Below are 21,860 nucleotides of genomic sequence, written 5' to 3'. Positions count from 1 at the left end.
TCCCACCAGTCTCCTCCACCTGGATCCTCCACAGGCGTACACCACTGCCCGCAGAAGTGCCCGGCCACACAGCTTCAGTGTGTTAGAGTTATCCTGTGTCTGAACCTGAGCTACACACAACATGCACAACAGCATGGCAAGCAGGAGTAGGGATCTCATGTTGTTTACTCTAATGGAAACATCTGCCCGGGTCAGCCTTTTTATTTCGAGTCTCCAGTGATGTCACATACGTTCCACAGTCTTCCCCAGATGATTCTTGTGTAAATGGTGTATGTTATCTTTGGTAATCATCATGTGCTTTTAACAACGGATGTCAATCTGGCCTTTCGGATATGTGTGGGAATCTAGGCCATTGTTATGATCGTTGTCTCAACTACATTTTCGTAAATGTTAATGAGAAAGAATTGTCCGTTTATGTCCCAACAGCTGGGTTTTTATTGCTATGGATTTAGTAAAGTGTTGCCTAATGGATCGCTTGAGATACCTGTCCTACAACAAACTGAGGAGATGGCTCTCTACATAGCAACATAGTGGAGTGTGTGCCCACTATCAGGAACATAAATCTGTGAAATGGTACACTTGTTGTCAATTTGAACTGTGTCACGGAATAGCACAATCAAAAAGGTAATTCCTATTATAGATGTATTGTTTGCCAAGAAGAGTGAATGGTGCTATACAAAGCTCAATCAGATGATGGTTAACATATAAGAGGTATTTTGAAGTCAAGACTGTCAGATCTTTTGGGATATTACATAATACTTTAAACAGTTGATAGATTGTAAAATGAGATTGTATTGTGAGCTGGTGGACAAAAACATTTGTTACTTCTTACTTTACAATCCAATCTGATTTGATTGTACAATAAATACAATATGGGATTCCAAGAAAACTTTGGAAAAACCAAGTTTTCTTGGAATCCCATATTGTTAAGAACTTAACATCTTTCATTAGACTTTTTGAAAGAGATCTTATCAGAATTTGCAGGATGAGCTTCTCTAGCTTGATGGATCAGTATATTACAAATGCTGCTGATGGTGAGGGGAAAATAATACTGAAAGGATGAAACAGCTTATGCCTCTTTTTTGTTTGATGCAAGTCTTTTCATAGACTTATCAATGTCTAGGGAGCGTGATCAACAAAGGTTATATTTCGATTTGCATTGCATTTAGACATCTTGAAACAAAAACATCAACATTTCACATATATCTGTTTCTTACCGTTTTTTGTCTGATTTTAGAGCATGTCCATACATTTTACGTATTTGATTTAAATGTTGCAGAATATTATAACTACTCGCTATACACTGAAAGTATTCTGTTATGTATGCCTCAGCAATGGGCTTGATACTGCAGGTGGGCGGGGCTCTACATCCGGGTACTACGACTGACCCCTGACGTGACCCTGCAGGATTGCAAACATGGCGGAGGTAGGAAAGTGAAATAAATATTAGGAAAAATTATTTTATACCGCAGGATAGTTGGTTCAGTCGAACATGTACATTATTTGTACGTTGTAGTTTTCATACACGAAATTAAGAATCCCCTGTTTGCGTTGCTAGATACTAGCCAATTCTAGACACAAGTATGTTTGGTAAACTTCGGATTTAGCTAATGTTAGCTGCGCTAGCCCTGACGGAGGGTAGCTGCGGCGTTAGCGATGTTACTTGGCGGTTTTGTTTAAGAATACTTAACTCTACGTGACGTTTTTAATTAGATATGTAGCGTAAGTTTTGTCGTTAGATTGTTTAGTGTGTTGTTTGTAGCATTATTTGCCGGTGGTTGATACCAAGTTTAACTTGGACGCTTTAGCTAAATATATAAAGGGGTTTTAGCTCCTGATTTGTAGTGTAACGCTAGTAGTAAGTTGGGCAGTTGAGTACATCAACCCAGTAAGCACTTGCCTGTTGTAGCAAACTGCAGTTGAATGTTGGCGGTAAACACCATTGCACTTAATGGTATCCTCGACTTGAGCTGCAGCCTAAATTTTCCCACAGGAAGTGGTGACACTTTTCTTTGTTTCTTTTTTGTTTAAGTGCAGTCAGCCTTTAGGGCACAGGGTCGGGCGCGCTTTTTCTAGACTTTTAAAAATGTTTGCCTGTCAGAGCAACTTAAATATGTTTAAATGTATGCAGACCGGACCGTTTCTGATTTTACAGATTATGAGATCTTTGCATCTGAAGCTATTCTTATAACTGTATTTATATCCCTCTTTTCCATTTTCCAGCCCTCCCTCGGAAATTCGAGCCCAGGTACAAAACTCTGTTCCTTTTTGTTGTTTGGGTCTTTGGCTTGTATTTGAATTCTGTCGCCCAAACCTATGTGTAACATACAAGTTATAAAAATTACAAATGCGAAAAAAGGGAAGCACCTCCACCTAAATCCAAAGCGATTGATTGTTGTTATGTTATAAACAGCGACTTTAATAACAGTAAAAGTAAATCTAAAACAAATCTTAGACATTTTCTGACGAGTTGATGATTTTTTTTTAACACAAGTTTGTTAGCAGTGGTAACTACAAGTGACGCCTGTCTGAATATATATGTTCAGTTTATTTATTTAGGTTAGGGTTTGGCGATAAGCTTACAATATATTAGACAATATAAAGCTGTCTACTTTTTTCCATAGTTTCTTCCCTGGGATGAGTCCCTTTAATATATTTGGATGTGTTGGGTATTTGTGGGAAACTCTGTAAATCAATGATACTCATTGATTACTTTATTTTAATGTTAAACGTAAAGGCTATCTGTAATTTCTGCATATTTCCTTTATTGGATCTGTTCAGAATTAAATTAAGTCAACGTTTCATTCACTCATCTTTTCAATCTAAATTTTTAATATTGTTTTAATTTTTGTGGTTACGTTTTAGGAGGTTCAGCAGGTTCCGATGATCATGATTTTGACCCATCAGCAGACATGCTTGTCCATGACTTTGATGATGAACGCACCCTGGAGGAAGAGGAAATGTTGGAGGCAGCAGATGAGACCAATGCCAACGAGATAGAAGATCTTGCACGGGTGAGTTTCGAGCTTTGAGCTTATATTTGGTATTGTCATACCTATCTGGGCTGACACATGTTAATCTTTGCCATATTGCTCAGCATTTAAATAGTCTTATCAATTAATTTGGGAACAATGGCAGATCCTAATGCTGAGATTTAAATTGTGTCCTTCAGTTTTAGACCAAAATGATTTCTTTAGGCATCAAATTGTTAAGTGTAAGTTTAGTTAATTTTGCAATTTTGAAAAGGATGCTGCTTTTCTCTCAACAGGAAGGAGAGATGCCCATTCACGAGCTGCTAAATCTCTATGGTTATGGGGGTGGTTCGCCAGCAGATGAGGATGAAGAGGAAGAGGAAGAACCAGAAGAAGAAGAGGATGATGATGAAGAGGATGAGGAAGAGGACCTAGACAATGATGAAAGCAGCAGAAGCACTGGCGAGTTGAAGAGAAATGAGGTATGTTGGTGTTTCTGTAAAACAGTTTTGTTGTTTTTTTTTGTTTCTGTGTAACTTGCTGCATGGTTTACGAGCTTTTTGTGTATGCATGTATGTTTTAAGGGTGAGTGTGTTAAGAACTCATCAGGACAGGGAGATGAGGCTCAGGCAGCCTCTGAGGGTCGCACTCGCTCAGTCCGATCCCTTGGCACAGCAGAACTTATTCGCCCACAGAAACTCAAGTACTTTGAAAGTATGTGGAATTTTACTTCATTTTCTTTTTTTGGCTTTATTCTTGTTGCAGCTAAGATTTATGTGTTGATGTCTTTAGAAGCATTTTGCAAATTGTCTTCACTCACTGTGTCCCAGGTAATAATGATGCAGAGGAGGAGTCAGATGAAGATGAAGACTATGTTCCATCTGAGGACTGGAAAAAGGTATCTAAAAACTTCATCCTTCAGAGTGTCAGATACTTTTACTGTCAGATTAGGGCTGGATTTGTACCACACTGATTAAAAAAACAAAGTCAGAACAGATCAGCATCATATGTCTTAAACGCTTAACTGCTTGATCAAGTGAACTTACATCAACACTACCTCCTATTATGCCAGGATTTGCTGAAAATATAAAACTATCAAGGTTGTCATAGCTGTCACTATGATGGACTGTTAAAGATACACTGTGGCCATTGCAGAAATACTATACTGAACTTTTCAGAGTTATCTTCTCTTAGGGGGACAGTCAGAAATATTTTCAGTGGTAGAATATAGTCACAAAATTCCAAATGTGCTGAAAATTGTGTAAAGAAAAGAGTTGAAATTGGACCCCGTGTTTTGTATGGTACAAGCAGGTTCCATATTTCATTAGTAATAAATGTATGTAGTAATTACTAGCCAGTCTACTCTCAATCTACACTGTGTGTTTATTCCCACCAGGAAATCATGGTGGGTTCCATGTATCAGGCAGAAACCCCTGTTGGCCTGTGTAAATATAAAGACAATGAAAAGGGTAAGCTGTCTGTTTGTTGTCTCTCTGTCAACATTATTTACCATCATAGCAACCATCATATGTATGATGGTACAGTAGACACAGCTGACGTCACATTTTGTGCTTTTGTCCTGTAGTTTATGAAAATGATGACCAGTTGTTGTGGAACCCTGAGTGTCTTCCTGAAGGCAAAGTGGTCGAATTCTTGACTGAGGCATCAAGGCGAACAGGAGAGGAGAAAGGAGTGGATGCAATCCCAGAGGGATCCCATATCAAAGACAATGAACAGGTGACAGCAATATATTTATATAATATATATTTTTTATTGTGATCAAGTCCAGTGAAAAATGTCTTATACTTGAAATCAAAGGAGTTGTGATCATGCTGTACTGCATGTTTATACCGTTTATGTAGGAAATAACGTTTGTTTCCCTGTAGGCATTGTATGAGCTGGTGAAATGCGACTTTGACACAGAGGAAGCTTTAAGAAGACTTAGGTTTAATGTAAAAGCTGCCAGAGGTAAGTAGACCTCAGGTCCTTCACATATTTAACTTCACTTTTGTCTAAGGCAACATGTTTGTTCTGATGTGTTGTTCTGCACTTGGATCACTTGACTTTTATTTATGAGAAGGTCTTGCAGATGCAAGATTAACACTTCTTCTCCCTGTGACAGAGGAGCTATCTGTCTGGACTGAAGAGGAATGTAGAAATTTCGAACAAGGACTAAAAGCTTATGGAAAAGACTTTCATTTAATACAGGCCAACAAGGTAAGAGAAATGAACTATTTCTGATTAATATGTCATGACTATGTATTGTTTAAAACATTAAAATCATTTTGATAATTGTGGCATTCATTCATGTTAAATGTCAAGTTTATGTTGATGTCTTTGCTATGTGGATGTTGGATGCTCAGGGCTGGAATCAGCTACATTTCAGCCCTGTTGCATTTTGAGACAAATCAAATTTTTTTAGTTTTTACAGTGTTGAAGTGTTTGTAGATGATGTGACCTTTGTCAAGGTCCCAACCAATAATTTGATTTGTCTCTTATTTGATGTTGAACTGAATCAGTTTCCTCAGACAATGGTAATAATGGCTATTTCATGTCTGCTGAATTAAATCTTTCAGGTGAGAACTAGGTCTGTAGGAGAATGTGTGGCCTTTTATTACATGTGGAAGAAGTCTGAGCGTTATGATTTCTTTGCACAGCAAACCAGACTTGGGAAAAGGAAATACAATCTTCATCCTGGTGTCACGTAAGTTTTTAATATATACATACAGTCATGATGTTATTGTACACATTGTAAATTATTATTAATAAAAGAAACTGCATTCCTGTTGCAGGTTATTTGGTTATTTTTATTTTGTTTCTAACAATCCAAAAGAGGTTTCATGATTGAACAGCCACTATACAAGCATCAAACTTACTGATGCACATGGATTCTCAATTTGTTTTTATATAATCTATAGATAAAGTACAACATGTATGCACTGCAAGGCTCCAACCGTAAAGAAAGGACTTTATGACAGTCCAGCAAATGGAATGGAATAGCAGTGAAGCCAGTATTAGGCATTAGATTGTCTTTTATATTAGGCACAGGTATTAAGACTGACCAAAATAAAGGCAGTAAGACTGACCTGATCTGTAGGCATGGATTTTCATGGTATGTTAGTATACAAGCCTACTTAAACCTGTTTTATGGAAGTGATTAAAAAAAAAAAGAGAAAGTTTTCAGCAGTCAGCAGGACAGGTGTTGACACCTCGACAACCACAGGCAACCTCATGGTTGCATGACAAATTGTTAGGACTGAGTACATGTATTGAAACAGGAAACTTGTATAGAACACAATGATTCAGTGTATAGTATGACAGACTAACTAGGGTCCACCTGCAGTCACTGTCAGCTGAGAAAGAAATGACAGCATATTCACTTGGCAGGTATTTTTAAACCTTTTAAACTGTTCTGTGTAACGGCTTGTGCTTCTGTGTGCTCATCAGAGACTACATGGACAGATTACTGGATGAGACAGAGAGTGCGACATCCAGCAGGGCAGCATCACCTCCCCCCACCACTTCCAGCAGCAGTGCCAGCCACTCAGAGAGGGAAGACAGCAGCAGTCAAAACGGTGAGCTGATGAATGCAGAGTGCTTATATGAGCGCACACACAAACGGTTATTAAAAGGTCTTTCCTAAAATGTCTTCAGATGACCGTTTCTTTTCACCTGGTGACCGATCAGTCCAGCCATGCAATCTTATCTCCTTGCTGGGTTAGTTGTTTTGAACTTTTCTTAGCCTTATGTTTCATATTGACATAGCAAACATCATTGTCTGGATCAGTCAGAATTTATAGCATGGAAAAAGTATGTCTTTGTCCCCAGAGCACTGGAACAAAAAAAAAAAAACCCCTTTAGATACAGCTATCAGTTTGAGTTTGTTTTTTTATTTGCAGGTTTTCAGATATCTGCCTCCACATCATTACAGAGGGAATTAATTTTATTTGTGGTGTTCTTAGCTTGTTCTTATTGACAAACTAGACGAGTGCAGATATCCATTGGGCGCTCACATCTGGATAGGAACATTTCCAAAACACCCGTGAAGTATAAAATTCCAACAAAAGACGCTAACATGGCCACCATGCTGTCCCTAATGTAGAGCTATTCAATTAAAACTCTGAGAGATCCAGTTAGAGAAAATTTGCTCAAGCAAAGGTTTGGGTCATCATAATCTCTAACTTATTTTATGATTTTGTGCCATATATATTGAAGTAGCCTAGTAGTTGTATCAGTGTGAACAATTGACTATAAAATCAAGCACAGAAAGTACAACTCAGTAATATTTCAACATTATTTATTGTCAGCTGTCACATTAAACTGGAGAGATCTAATAATAACTACATGTTATTTTCTCATTTGCAGTAAAATAAGGGCTGCATTTACAAATAAAATGTAAAATAAAATGCTTAATAATCGCCATGGTATCAGAACATATGAGACTTACTAGTTTTGAACTACCTGTATGAAGAATGAACAAGTCTATCCATTATTGACTCAAAGCTCTGTTTGCACGGTCTACTTTTCTCTTTTTATAAAACTGTGTCTCACTTATTGACTACTTACTGGAATTCAAACATTTTATTGGCGGAGTAGCATCGTATGAGATGGTTTAAAGTTCATGTGATTGGTCTGTGAGTTTCCTGGGCTGCTTAAACCAGTGCCGTTAAGGCGAGAAATGCTCCACTGAAATTTAATTCTCATCCATTTAGTGATTATAGTTCTGGGTCCGGACAGGATGATGTCTGGATTTGGACTGTGGTCTGCTTATTAGTGACCTCAATGGAAATACTGAAACTGAAGTAGATATTATTCTGAATCACTGCAAGCACAAGAGGTCCTTTTAATTCTCGTGTTTTTATGGTCTCAAACAGCTCACTTTTCACTGCTCTTTGACAGGTATTGTAAGCCACAGTTCAAGCCACCCAGTGGATGGTGCACAGTTGCACCAAGCTAATCAAGTCAAACCTGAATCAGTTCAATCCAATGGTCCCTCCCATCCAGTAGTGGAAGCTGCTGCTCCTCCTCCCATTCCAGACAACAACTCCAACGGCTGCAGTCAACCCAGTGCGCCTAACCATGACCGAAATGGTTCTCTGGACCCTCCGTTGGACCATAGAGACACAGCCACAGTACATGAAAGACCAGCCAAGAGATGCAGGATGGAGGCAGAACCGTTGGGCCAAAGTGAGATGGAACCATCCAGGACTCAGGAGAACTGAAGGATCCTCAGCTGGGTTACTCTGACTAATAGATGCTCAATTGGGGTGAAATATTGCCACAGCTTTACCCTCTTAATGGCAGAGGTAAGATGAGCCCCTGTTGGCCTGTGAGTGCAGTAACTCCTGAGAGCACAGACTCATTCTTAAATGAGGTCAAAGGTCACTGAAAATCACACCTTGAAGAACACAGCCAACCAAACTGCAGCCGGTCCTCCAGGAGTGGCCCCTGCCTCTCCCCGTCCTTCAACCTGTCCATGAACTGACTGCCTGCAAAGCTCATCCCAAAGTACCACATCTCCATCATGTCCTACTAAACATCTTCTACCCATCGTCTTCGTTCCCTCTTTGGAGACTGACTGACAAAATTTTTGCCAAGTATTTGCTCTTTCTATTTGTACTCAAAGAAAATAAATCACCCGTGATATTTTTTTACACAAGAGATATTTATATTTTTTAACAAAAGAAAACTATGATGGGTAATTGCTGTTCAAGCTATTTGAACATTTGGTGAAACAGGGGACATGTTTTAAATGATTATGTGCTTAAGTTGTCAAAAATAGAAGCAAAATAGGCTAACGCAAGATGAGTGAGGCTGGTGCTGTCACTGGCCCCCTGTAGTTGCACTTTGATTGTATGTTTCTCATCTTTATTGACAAGGAGTGGTGCTGAAACCCAGCAAATTTCCATTTTAACTCCTTCACTTCTGAACCTATTCTGGCCTCTATCATGGCTGTTTGATTATGATGAATAAACCAATGGGTTAGTCCCCCTGCAGGTTTGTTTGTGCAAAGCAGCTGACATCAGTGATGTCCTGTATTATAACTCATCATGTAGAAGATCGCTGTATTTTTGGATTTTCATGGTCAGTGCTTTGCTCAACGCTTTGTTTTTACTAGACAGAATGTCCGTGATTTTTAATGTAAAGTTTGTATAGATTTCTTACCTTGAGCAGTTGGTACATTTTTATAACTGTCTGTTCATCTCTGTATTTTCTGGTCTTCCTTGTAGGCTTTACTTTATGTTGAGAAATCTTTTGCCTGTGTTGCTCTGACATGGATGTAATAAACAAGTAGCCATTCCTTCTGATTCCCACTTCCCATTCCTGTGTGACCCTCAATCTGAAATGTTTGTTCCTGAGAGCCTCACTTTTTTGTGTGTTAAAAAAAAAAAGCCCCACATTGTGGCTCAGTCAGTGTGCTGCTTGACTTTGGTTTAAAACCTCTGTTGAATCAAACTGAATGGTTCAAACCAATATTTATTGTCTTTCCTCAGTAAGTGGCTTCACAGCAGTGGATTTCCAGCCGTTAAACAGACCAGTTTGACATCTGGAAAACCTTCATTTGTTTTGGTACAGTAGCTGTTCAGATTAAAGCTTAAGTGTTTTACTTTGTACTCCAGCTTTGAACTTACATTCACAAATTTAAGATAAGTTTGTCTCAAATAATGTTGATCCATGTTGTCTTTTCTTTCCTTTTGTTGACAATGATGTCTTGTTTTTTTTTTCTCTGTAAATGACTACATGATAAAAAAATATTCCAAGACTGGCGATGAATGGAATAACATTGGTTATATTTAATAAATGTATAAATTAGTCTGACTTTTTGTACTGTAAGTTTTTAAACTGTGACTTAAATACTGCAAAAAAACAACAAACAACACAATTATTGATTTAAAGATCAAGTTTTTTTTTTTTTTCTCTTTAAATAGATTACACCCAAGTTAATGTACTAAAAGGCTATAATGATCACTCATCTCTATACTGACTTTCACGCAACCTCTTCCTAATGTGACTACACATTACACAAGTGTTTTTTAAGTGGAAGATGGCCAAGCCTCATTTCAGCTGATTTTTTTTTTAAGTATTTTGTCTGTGTTCAAAAAGATTCAGTTAAAAGCCAGTACGGAGAAAAGGGAATGATTACAGCGACCAGGATCAATATGGTATGTGAATACTGTATTAAAATGGAATTGAACCAAAAAAAAAAAAAAATCCAGATCATTCATTCAATGCTTATGATTATGCATTTAATCAATGAAATATAATTATAAAACTTAAGGCACTTTGTCTGAATTCTAGATATAAAAGCTGATCATAGTGTCTCAGAAAACAGCTTTCCATAATTAAAAACACTTTAACAGGATGAGTTAAAAAGCTGTGTTTCCACATATATTACATGGACAGCATGAAAGGTGGATGCAAGTAGCTCTTGATTGTTGGGTCAGGACTCTGTGGTTTACGCCTTTTCTGTTAAATTTGATGCAAAACATTTCAGTAAACTAAAGCACGTTGAATTTGTGAATTCATTACAGCTTGTTCCATACCCATACAAAACAATAACTGATGTAACTGTTTTAGGGAGGTTTTGATTCACATTATATGAACAATTCTTACTTGTTTGCTCCTGTGTGAAGGTGATGTAGGAGTACACCAGGCTCCCAGCAATGCTGTGGGAAACAAACATGACAACATCTGCTCCCACACAGAGGATACAGGCTCCACTGCATCACAATTTAAACACTGTGTGTCTTACCTGATGTTTAGACCGAGGAAGTTAGTCCAGGTGAATATGTAGTCTCCACCAAACACCATCCCAATGTAGGTCACAAGGATATTCTGCAGGAATTGTAGACAAAGTCGCTACACACACCTGCATTCATGAATCCTAACCAACCCACAGAGATGAGAACCACTGTGAAATTACATACCTTAATACAGCCCACAATGGAGGTGGTGAGTGCTGAGTTGTACTGCGTGCACAGCATGATGGAGTACATTAAAATGAAGCTGTACAACACAGTGAAGGAGAATCAGACAACAGCAGCGATGGCGGAAATTATCTGTTAACAAATGATGGATCTAAAGTTTACCCCATGACACAGGAGAGCACAAACTGCACAACAAACAGCTGATCAGACCATCCATTAAACGCCAACGCCTGCACTCAAACACACACACAGCGGAGATTCTCAGCACTAACTCTAGTGTCAGACACTAAATTATAAATATTAGTGTGTGTGTTAAAGAAAAAAGCTCACCATCTGCAAGTCCCCTGAGTAGTACGCATATGCCATAGTGGGGAAAAGCATGATTAAAGCGTTGTAGTACAGGAGTCCATACTTGCCCAGTTCCTATGGGAACAGCGTTGCACAGTGTGATCCTTTAGGAAACGATGCAGCAAAGACGCAGCCCACACACTGAGGTAATGCAATTAGCAGCTCTGCTCACCTTGGAATCAAGTTTCTGCTTCACATACGCCCCGCTGGCTGCAGTCAGAACATTGTTCACCATTATGAATATGTATCCCTCAAGGTCAAACGCCAGGTCAGCACTGTGAAACAGAAAACATGTCAGAAGACAAGAGTGAGATGCATGCTCCCACGTGCTGCCTGTGAATTGGATTGTGTCAGCGTATGGGCAGGTGGACATCTCACCTGGCAGCAATAAAAGCACCAAAGATCATAGTAAACACTGTGATTTTAACCGACGTTGAAAAAGTCTTTCTACGAGGAAAGAAAATGAGTTGCGGTCATTAAACGTGCTTACAGTTGGAAGAACATACTCATTAAGGTGCTGAAGAAACACGAAGCTTAACTTACTTCAGCAACAGTCCTTCAAACACCATGGTAAGCAAAATACTGAACCTCCTTAAAACTGTAAACATGGGCAAACTGAGAGAAAGGAAAACATGGTATATTTTGTTATTTCATGAGGAAATGATGTTTCATACCATAAGATAATACACCAAATGATAAATAACATGCGCCTACTTGAGCCGCTGTGTCCCAAACAGCCCTGATATTTGATTCCCGACATACAGCAGAGGCAGTGGAAACATCTAGAAAGACACGCAGAAACACATGACATGAAAAAGCAGTTCTGATCTTTAATACAAGGCTCTTCTGATTATCATGTATTTCAGCCCAGGTGAGAAGACTACATCACAGTCTCACCTTGCGTGGTATACTCAAGTCCATATCTGGAAAAGAGATCACACCCAACACCTTCCCGATCCTCAGGACTACAATTGTAGCCAGCATCTGCAGAGTTATGGAAGCACGGACATTCAGTACATTTAGGCAATGTTTACAACAGGAAGTATCTGTGACTCAAGACAAAACTTACTTGGCCGATTCCAACACATGTTGATGAAGGAAATCTGTAAAACGTGCAATGGTACTAGTGAGGAAACGACTCAGTAATGCAAGTACTCAACAACATTAGCTGTAGTTCAGGCTGCAAATGAATCACATGATGAGTTCACTTTCTGCAATCACACACATGGTACACAAGGTAATATGTTTAGCCTAAATCTCACTATTTTTAGGCAGAAAAAAGGTAAAGAAGATTTAGCATATTTTAAACCAAAACGTAAAGAAGAAAGAGTGATTAAGCGCCTTTGAATACAATTATTAAATTACTTTATTTATGTACAAGTTTGACTGATGCTACTTCAACTCAGCTACATGTCAGGAGCAAATATTGCGTCCCTTTATATTTACGACTGTAAGCAGTGCTTGATGTTTGGCTATCTGGTGCTACATAAATAAGTAGGATTAGCTCCACACCGACTACCTGCAACATTAAAACCCCACACTGTAGTTCAGTAATCATCATTTTTATGACTTGTATCACTAACAAGGATGCTGCAGCTACATGCTAACTAGCTTGACTTGGACAATTTAAGATGAAACTGTGTCACCTTAAACCACTGTTACACCACTGTATGGCTACTGAAGCCATAAGAGATAACTCTTAAACGGTAAAACTAAACAGTAAGCCAAGAAACGTTAGTGAAATGTTAGTTGTACAACAATATCTGCCAACATTAGCAACTGGTCGTGCATGTACGACTGGAGCGGCAGAAGCCAGGAGTATACTGAACGGAGAAAAGGTGGGTTGTATTGCTTATGAACTCAACTTTTCATTTATAAGAGCAAGAATTTGTCGATTCATTCGCTGTCGTTTCATTAACTCGCATTAAGCACATTTTGCTAAAAAAAAAAAAAAAATCTCACGTAGCCTGCTTTTAACTTCACGAAATTTCCTGTGCAAGACCTTTTACCGTGTTACATTGATAATTTTACTTTGTTATGAGTATTTATAATTCTTCCAGCACTGAAGACATAAAATGCATTGTTTTATTTTTCTCGTTATACTCAAAAAAGATCGAAGCAGAGCAATTTCCTCTCTTCGCATGAATATTATCGGTCCCATTAAAGTTTCCAGCTCCTAACCATGCTGTCATTGCTGATATTTAGGTGGTCAAATGAAGCTTCCTGTAAGTGTTGCTTGAACTTTGACCGTTTACCTGTAGCTGGTGAGGACGCTTTTGTTGACAACAACGATGAGAAATGAACTGACTCCATAAAATCCAGCAGCCAGTAGTTTCAGAAATACCGAGTTGCTGTCACTGGAGCTGGCTGTTTGGGTTTTGGAGGATGCTCCTTCAGGTGACAACTTTCTGTGGCCGAGCTCACGTCGACGTTTATGAAGCTCTGCCATCGCGAACGTCAATTCAAACGGAAGCGCACGACTCGCTCCGCACATGCGTGAAACCTAAGTGATACTCCTGTTGGCGATAACGGAAATTGGGAGAAGTGGAATATCTTGTTTCAACTGAGCTACATTATTCTAACTTTTTGGGAATATTAAGCACTTTGTTCGGTTCATTTTACTCCAAACCTCTTCGTAACTCGAAAGCCGGGTCAAAGACAAAGCAGAGTACGGTGAATGTAACCACATAAACTGAGACAACGACAAATGGAGTACCACTCTTTGAGTTATTTTACCATGTTTGCTGTTATGTCGCGCATTATTAACCCAAAGTTCATCTTTCAACTGACGACTTTTAAGCCAAATATTTAGTCACAGTGTACAATACACGAATGACTGGTTGAAGACTTAAAGTTGCCAATTTATCAGATGCAGCTCGCTAAAATTTGAGTCAAACACACCTTTATTAACTTAATTCTGTTCAGCTTTTTTGGTGAGATATCCACTCAACTTTATGGTCATAATAAACTGCTGATTAAATGTAAATCGTATCCTTATGATATGGACCTTTTACGTCACTCCCAAGTTTATGTGCAACTAACTTGAAATAGTGTAGTGCAGGACAGGACACCTGTGCTACATTTTGTTTAAAGCATAATGAAGCACGTTTGCTTACACCTTTAAAAATCACAGTAAAGATTTTCAACAATCCAACAACGACTGGCAGGATACATGTAACACCTCTAAAGCAATTTATTAGAACAGGGATGTTTGCAGAGGAAGTTTCACCGTCATGTGGCTCAAACAGTCCTACAAGAAAACTGCTCCAGCCGTCTGTATCAGTGCATCACCAGCATATCTTTGCAGAGCACAGCATGTAAAGCTTTAAATTCACTCCGTCATGTTCATAAACCCACCCACCCCGGCCCACCCCACATGAAATATACCCGCTTCATAAAAAGAAAATGCTCACTGGAAACGCTGACACAGGTGGCTAAAAGCACCATTAGCTTACATTACATTCTGTAGCTCATGAATGTTCCACAATGACAGCTGACATTTCTTTCAGACAAATTATGCATTGGTGCTGCTGCACTGCTAAAAATAAAAACTTAAAAAAAAAACAAAAAACAAACAAACAAACAGCAAATATGGTTTACAGAAGGGAAAACACAATCTTGAGGGGACTGGTGCTGATAAAACCAAGTGCTTTGAGATCTGAAAGACATTACAGATACTGTAAGAGCGAGATATGTCCACGGTCATGTATCACTCGTCTAGGGCTCAACAATCACTTCTCAAAACACACAAGAACTTGCGGTGTGTTTGACAATTCCAAGTTCATAGTAGAGGAATACTTAAAGTCTAAGTAACTAGCTGTCAAATTCACACATTCAAACGCACACTTTGTTGCACACACTCCACACGCACACACATAAGTCCTTTGAGGAAAGAAAAAAACAAAACAAAACAAAAAAAAAACAAAAAAAGCTTAGTGGTCCTGAAGTAAAAAGTAGTACAGTCTGCTGCATGACCTACAAGGACCAGCCTAAAGATATACATTGGGCCCTGGGACACCCTGAAAACACAGGTAGCACATCTGTATCAGGGAATACAAAGCATTACTAACCACTGGTCCACCAAAAAAGGCAAGCTATCAAAAAATAAAAGGAAAAGAGGCATTTACTTTCACTGCACAACGAGCAGAAAAATACTAAGCTTTACTAGGAAGTCACTGCCTGGTTACCCACCCTGAATTTGTGCCTCGCGGAGGGATGGGTAGTCAGGATCAGAGTAATTACACTTTAAAAGCATGTTGAGATACCTAGTACAACTTTTCTATGTAGTGTAATGCTACCACATCAGTGTGTATTACTGGGAAGAAAAACTCCAGTAGAAAGTCTTTTCTAAGATGACCCCATAATACTGAGCTGAAGTCATGAGGGGGGCAACAAAAAAAAAAAAAAAGCTCAAAAGCTTCAGGGGAGGAGATACACACACTTCAACCTAACTGCAGAAATGCATAAATTCAAGCAGCACAAAATATCAATGAAGTATGCATAATCTCTGAAAAAAAAGAAAAAAGTATGAAAACATCCCTGCTTTCATGTTCCTAAATACAAAACTTCAGTGTAACAAGAGGTCCTTTTTCCGCCTTTTTTTTTTCTTTTGCTCTCCTTTAAAACAGGTAAAATCAGGTAAAATTTTAGTCCTCTGGTGGTGTGAGTGGGATGGGATGACAGTCTTTTTTTGTCATTTAAAATCTTTTTTTTTTTTCTCTCTGTTTTCTTATATACTTGAAGATGTGGTAAGCATGCAAGCCTCGTAGAGGAGGGGCCCGGAAGGGCTGATGGGTGGACAGGTGGTAGAAAAGGAATCTTTAGGCCAGGGCTGGGAAGGCCTCAGGGTCATCCACGTTGGGGACTGACGCTCCACTAGCCTGCAGGAACAAACACACAGAAACCACGGCATTTTAAAAGCTGCTATTGTCTATATTTTGGTTTTTTTACAGTAACAATGGTTCACATTATTATTTGTTTACGAAAAGTGTCAGTCATAGTGATGAACCCACAGACGAGCACCAGTTCCCCTCTGCCATGCACAGACTGTCTTACTGTCTTCCAGCACATTGTTTGGATTTTCCAGCCTGTGACTTTTATGTTTTGGTTCCCTTTCAACGCTCTCTTAGTGTCACTTTCAGCAAGGGAAAAAAAAATAAAAATAAAATCTCAAAACTCCACCATCTGGCAAGTCCGTTTTTAAAATTCTTGATACGGTTCCATGAGGAAATGCTTCAAATACTCAGATTACTTAAATATTCTTTTAATATTAACTGATAAAATCCTTTCTGGAATGTTAAAATGTGTTCCCACAAAGTTCCTTTTCCATTTCATGTTGTCAACACATAAAAAAGGAACAATACAGGAACATTTCCTAAATAAAATACAGTCCAAAGGTGATACAACTTTCACTTAAAATCAGTAAATGTCTGACTGAAGTAGGAGAAGTAGTAGAAACTATAAGTTGATTATTTGACAAGACAATTAGTCTGCAACAATTTGGACAGTTGAATAGTTATTCAAGTCATTGTTAGTGGCAGCCCTAGACTAAAAAATAAAAAAGGAGTGAGAATTACATGCCAGTTTTGATACCTGATGGTAAAATACTCTTATTACTTCTTATGAACTCCAAATAAGTGAGTGTGTGAGTTTTGCGTCATGGAGCCTGTGTAACTGGTCTGTTATTTCAGGGCTATGGTGCCCCATGCAGGTTTTCCATGTCAGTGGTTTTCCAGCCTGTTCAGTCAGTGAGCGACACTAAACCTTTGTTGCTGGCAGTAACAACAACTTTCATTGTTACCTTTTCGGAGCGTCCTCCCCCGCGTGCCGTCCTGCTGCCTCCCCCACCGCGGCCTCCCCTGCCTCCGCGAGCTCCCCCACGCCCGCGGCCAGGGCGGCCCAGGTCTCCAAAATTGATCTCCAGCTGGGATGTGATGTCGTTGGCTGGTTTGCGGAAGTGGTGGTCACTGGACTCATCAGGGTTGGCCTGCTGATATGAACAGATAATGAGCATATATTAGCATATTAGTATACAGTGTCCTCTACTGAGAGGCTTGTATTCAGATCCACTAAGAGTGAGTGAACATGTGTGTTCTTTGTCTTTCTCTCAGTGTTGCTTAACGCTGTGTTTAGATACTTTTTTCTTCGTGAGCCATCCAGAACAAATTAATTTTTCAATATTTGATGGCGTATTATACCAGTCTCCCTTTTCTAAACAGGTGGTTTCTACAGATTAATACAGAGTGTCTTCATGGACTGTGTGTGTGAAAGGGGAGTGTGAGTATTGCAGGTACCTTGTGGTACAGAGTGTGTGTGTCTGTTTCTGTCTCTGTGGCATCAATCAAAGCACCAACGGGCCTCTGAAATGTAAAGACAGCAGAAGGTCGATCATTAAAATAAAGTCAGATAAGATGATGATAATAATAAAAACTTTATCAGTAAAATTATTTGAGAAAATTAACATTATTAATAAAATCTATGGATAAAAATCACAGTTTGATGCAGCTTCAATCAAACCTTTATCAGTGTTTATGGTTATTATGTCGCTTAGTCTACATTCCTGTTATTTGCTGAATACTACACTACTACTTTTGAAAATGGTAAAAATCCACATCAAAGGATAAGTTCAAATCCTGTTGATGATTTCAGTCAATTTTTTTTAAAATATTATAAAAATAGAAAGTATTGCACCTTTAAAAGAGAAAAAGACATTTCAAGTCACAGTGAATGATGTTCGCTGGAACTGAAACATGAGTGTGCACAGAGGGAAGGGAGGGAAGAGGTTTCTGCTCCATCATAAAGCACTATACTCACATCTTCACTCTTAGACTTGTGCAGCACGTATCCTTTCTTCCATTGGCTGTCTGCTCCTTCGTTGGGCTTACGGATGTTGAACTCTACCTTGGTGCGCTCCTTATCCTGCATGGCCTTCCACTCATCCAGGGTCATCTCTTTGGGGCCTTCGTTTTTGACCTCTTCAACCTCATTCTCCCTGGAAAGCCAGCACACAACAATGTAGGACTTAAACCTCAAAAGAGCCAATCCTCTTAGTACCTATAGGCACATGCTCCCTAATCTTGAAGCCAAAAGGTCAGTGACTGTTTATCTCATTTGTACTGAAGCTTTGTGACAGAAATACTATTTGTGACAAAGAGCAGTGTGATGACGCAGAACTCAAATGCTATAGTTGCTGAACATCCAAACGTCACCTGAAATGTTAACATCTGAATGGAGATGAATACTCACTTGTTCTCAGAACCGGCAGGTGCATTCTCCTCTCCCTCTGGGGCTGTTTCAGGAGCAGCGGTCTGTTCAGCCTCACTGGGAACAAAGACACACAGCCATTGTGTCATTACTGATATACCGCCTCCAGCTCATATCATTATCTCTTAGTGGTACCTTTCCAAGCTAGCTCACAAGTACACTCTATACTGTGTGTTGCATCCACATCTGCCTTTATTTCTTTGTGAGTGCATGTACAAGACACTATTCTGTAAGACTGCTCCATTAGAACTGATGGACTTGTTTATTTGAACACAAAAAAATAAGCACACACAGTAAATTAAAGGTGTGTATCATTATCCTGCAGACAGTAACGCACAGATAAACTCTCAGAAACTCACCTCACTTCATCCTTCACATTGCCCCAGTTGTTTGAGCCACTGCCGCTGCGCTTCTCCTCACTTTTCTGATTGCTGAATCAAACAGAAAGGAAAACATGCACACACACTGATGTTTGAGGTCTAAAAATAGTTACAGTGCACAATGAACAATAAATCTGAAACTGAAAACAACCCTTATCCTGAGTGTCTAGTCAGAAGTACTCTAATGTACATAATCTGGGAGGAAAAGGGTGCTGCTGATACGAAGTAAAAACATATGCTATTTAATGTATATACCTGCTAACAGACCAACAGACTGATCCCGGCTGCCTTTTCCTCTTAAAGAGCTGAAGAAGAAACCTCTCTTGATAGTAAATAACAAGGATGGTATGCTTTGACACAAAGTCATTTGTGTTTCTGGATTCACTGGTCTACAAGTCAAGAACTGACTTACGATTTGTCACTGCCGCTGTGTCTGTCAAACTCTCGCTTTCCACGAGAGTCAAAGCCGTCTCCCCGGCCCATGCCCCGTCCTCTTCCACCACGTCCACCCCGGCCACCACCACGCCCTCTTGGGGGCCTGTCTCCAGAAGGCCTGATGGGAAACAAACAGACAAGATTTTTTTTTTTTTTTTAAATTGTACAAAATCACGTGACATGACACATACATTTAACTACTCTTAACGGCTGTGGCAGCTCTGCTGCCCAACAAAAACAAAAAAACCCCAAGAGAATAACATCTCTGTGCTGTGATATTGAAGTTAAACAGTCTGAAGAGATTATATCAAATGCTCACTCCACAATGATGGTGTAATCACACCAGACAGCCTTGAGCTCATCAGCCTGTTTAAATATGCTCTTCATCCTTCATCACAGCTACTCACTTGTCTGCAGAGAACTCTGCACCTCCCTCTGGCTTGTCCTCAGCAGGCTTCTCAAAGCGGCGCTCGCGGGGAGGTCTCCGGTCTGGCCTCTTGTCTCCAGGTCGCCCTTCGCCCTGGCCGCCCTGATGCTGGGAACCAGGCTGGCCCTGCTGGTCTGGTCTTCGGCCCACCCGCCTGATACCTGTCAATTACAGGAACACAAAGGGAGTCAAAACCTTCTGAGGACAATAACTTCAATTAGCATATTTTCAAGACGTAGTCTTTTAGACCATGTATGTGGTGCAGGAACAAGCTGTCACAAAACTAAGATCCCCATTTACCGTCTGTGCAACTGTTATCACTACAGGCTAAAAGAAAGACGTTGTTTTCGTTAACTTGGTGCTACTGTTTGTAAACTCTTTTTTTGTTTTTTTTGAAAGTTTCCACTCAGGGGAGAAACTCAAGAGTTTTCTCAGTACGCAGGTGAATATGCTGCGCATTTGCTTTGCAAAGCCTGCAGCCGCTTATGGAGCTGCGTAGACGGTGCACGAAGCATCCTCCACCAGACAGTAACCTAACACTACACCTTCCTCTCGGAAGCTGCAGGAAGCATCCGTCCGACAGCAGCTCACCACTGTGTACGGTGCCTTGCAGGTGGACCCAGCCGAGCTTTGCACTGACCCTGTGCAGACATCTCTTGTTGCTCCGCTAACCTCAGTCTGAGAGGTTGACCTCACGCTGTGCTTCGCTCTGACCAGCGGAAGCTAGCGATAGCTAACAGGAGCTGCACATGACAGTGGATGCGAAAAAGACGAAAATAAACATGCACTGCACGCAGCAGGGAAAGCGGGTGAAAATGTCACCTTCTTTCTTCAGAGGGACTGGAGCCTGGGACTCCTCCTTCTTGTCCAGCAGCGGGTTCTTCCTGTCCTTCTGTGACTCCTTCTTCGGCTGCTTGGCGGCTTGAGCCGCGGTCTTGGTGGACCCAGCAGCGGCCCCCTCCTTCTTCTTGTTTTCAGCAGCTTTCAGGATCTCGAACGGGTCGGACTCATCGTCCAATAACTGGTCGAACCGATTGGTTACGACGCAGCCGAAACCTTCTTGCAGGTGTCCGGGCATGATGGCGCCCCTTCAGCGGGATTCACCTCCGATTCTACGAGGCTTGATGCGAACAATTCGCTGGATGCTGCCACAAGATGGCTGGGAGAGCTGCTCCTTCTCTTCCGGTGCGAGCATCATCCGGGACATCGTGCAGCGCTCACCAATCTGAACACACGGTGGCTGCAATGTTTTTATTTACGTTATGTAACGTTATGTTTCCATATTTTCCAAGAGTAATCCGGGTTTTGATGTCCGAGAGCATTCAACAGTCTGACTTAAGCCTGGGGAGTTAAGTGGCTGCGGAAAACCTTCTAAAACTAAATTAATTATACCAAACTGTAGGACAAATGTGCATGCATGTGTTATTGAATAATCTTCAGTTTGCCTAAAGGTGTAAACATATGGACACCTTTCCAGAATCAGACACCAATACCCGTATGTGTTTACAGAGTCAGAATAAGCTCTATGTTGGATACTACAGTTAGGTTTATTGTTAAAAAGTCCGTAGCCAGACCAGCTGTGACTCTGCTGATGCTACAGACGCACGTTATCATAAGATTAAATGGGATTTGTAGATTTATAAAAAGCAGCAGTGGTGTGTTTAAGGCCTGCTGGGACATGCTGAGTAACAGCTGGTGGTATCATATCTGCCCTCTGTCACACTGGTGAAAGATAAATTCACTTGTTCATTTAACTTTAGGCATGTATTTCAAGTCACTGGTGTCAAGAGTGAATGGTTTAGTTGCTGGAATTTTTCTGAAATGCTTATCAAAGGGATTGGCAGCAGTAGGGATAATTTAGACAAACTGTCATTGTAATTCCACTGATGGGGTCAACGATTTGTTCTTTAAACATAAAAGAGTTTGTAGTAATTAAGGAAAAACAGAGAGAAGCTTTAGTTTTATAATCAACATTTCATCCTCCCCTAAAGTAAATTAACTCATCAGTGCAAGCTGCCAGTAATCAGAACATGAGAACTTGAGGGTAAATGTCTTTTCTGATAAGTAAATTATTTTAGCATCATATTGTCTTTTTACTGTTACAGAA

General features: G+C 40.0%; 3 protein-coding genes across 6 annotated transcripts; 1 reads left to right on the top strand and 2 right to left on the bottom strand.

Moving 5' to 3' along the window:
• The first annotated feature begins 1,311 nt into the window (after positions 1-1,311).
• On the top strand, positions 1,312-9,791 carry mier1b (mesoderm induction early response 1b, transcriptional regulator). 3 transcript variants are annotated; one of them, XM_046409720.1, is made up of 13 exons: positions 1,312-1,426; positions 2,224-2,248; positions 2,866-3,014; positions 3,269-3,454; positions 3,557-3,686; positions 3,803-3,870; positions 4,369-4,441; positions 4,558-4,709; positions 4,859-4,940; positions 5,095-5,189; positions 5,630-5,676; positions 6,420-6,547; positions 7,872-9,791. In XM_046409720.1, the coding sequence occupies exons 1-13, from the start codon at positions 1,418-1,420 to the stop codon at positions 8,192-8,194; spliced, it is 1,467 nt and encodes a 488-aa protein (XP_046265676.1). In that variant the 5' UTR covers positions 1,312-1,417; the 3' UTR covers positions 8,195-9,791. The 3 variants fall into 3 exon arrangements, with proteins under 3 accessions (XP_046265676.1, XP_046265675.1, XP_046265677.1); XM_046409719.1 differs by having other exon boundaries at positions 5,549-5,676; XM_046409721.1 differs by lacking the exon at positions 1,312-1,426 and adding an exon at positions 1,440-1,505 and having other exon boundaries at positions 5,549-5,676.
• LOC124070084 (UDP-N-acetylglucosamine/UDP-glucose/GDP-mannose transporter-like) lies at positions 9,743-13,770 on the bottom strand. The gene is made up of 13 exons (XM_046409724.1): positions 13,504-13,770; positions 12,318-12,351; positions 12,146-12,232; positions 11,963-12,030; positions 11,792-11,863; positions 11,627-11,695; positions 11,421-11,523; positions 11,231-11,323; positions 11,063-11,130; positions 10,901-10,979; positions 10,726-10,808; positions 10,587-10,639; positions 9,743-10,439 (listed from the first exon to the last, which is right to left on the bottom strand). The coding sequence occupies exons 1-13, from the start codon at positions 13,740-13,742 to the stop codon at positions 10,429-10,431; spliced, it is 1,059 nt and encodes a 352-aa protein (XP_046265680.1). The 5' UTR covers positions 13,743-13,770; the 3' UTR covers positions 9,743-10,428.
• A 647-nt stretch (positions 13,771-14,417) lies between these two features.
• serbp1b (SERPINE1 mRNA binding protein 1b) lies at positions 14,418-21,404 on the bottom strand. Of its 2 annotated transcripts, none has more exons than XM_046409723.1 (9): positions 20,576-21,404; positions 19,734-19,914; positions 19,304-19,444; positions 18,871-18,942; positions 18,494-18,568; positions 18,062-18,239; positions 17,542-17,607; positions 17,049-17,234; positions 14,418-16,128 (listed from the first exon to the last, which is right to left on the bottom strand). In XM_046409723.1, exons 1-9 carry the CDS (start codon positions 20,829-20,831, stop codon positions 16,069-16,071), a joined length of 1,215 nt encoding a protein of 404 aa, XP_046265679.1. In that variant the 5' UTR covers positions 20,832-21,404; the 3' UTR covers positions 14,418-16,068. The 2 variants fall into 2 exon arrangements, with proteins under 2 accessions (XP_046265679.1, XP_046265678.1); XM_046409722.1 differs by having other exon boundaries at positions 17,049-17,237; positions 20,576-21,390.
• Positions 21,405-21,860: the final 456 nt, after the last annotated feature.

The sequence above is a fragment of the Scatophagus argus genome, chromosome 13 (genome assembly GCF_020382885.2).
Source record: "Scatophagus argus isolate fScaArg1 chromosome 13, fScaArg1.pri, whole genome shotgun sequence".
In the NCBI taxonomy this organism is placed as follows: domain Eukaryota; kingdom Metazoa; phylum Chordata; class Actinopteri; family Scatophagidae; genus Scatophagus; species Scatophagus argus.
The sequence above is the reverse complement of the archived record's forward strand: the minus strand, read 5'-3'. Positions and strand labels throughout refer to the sequence as shown.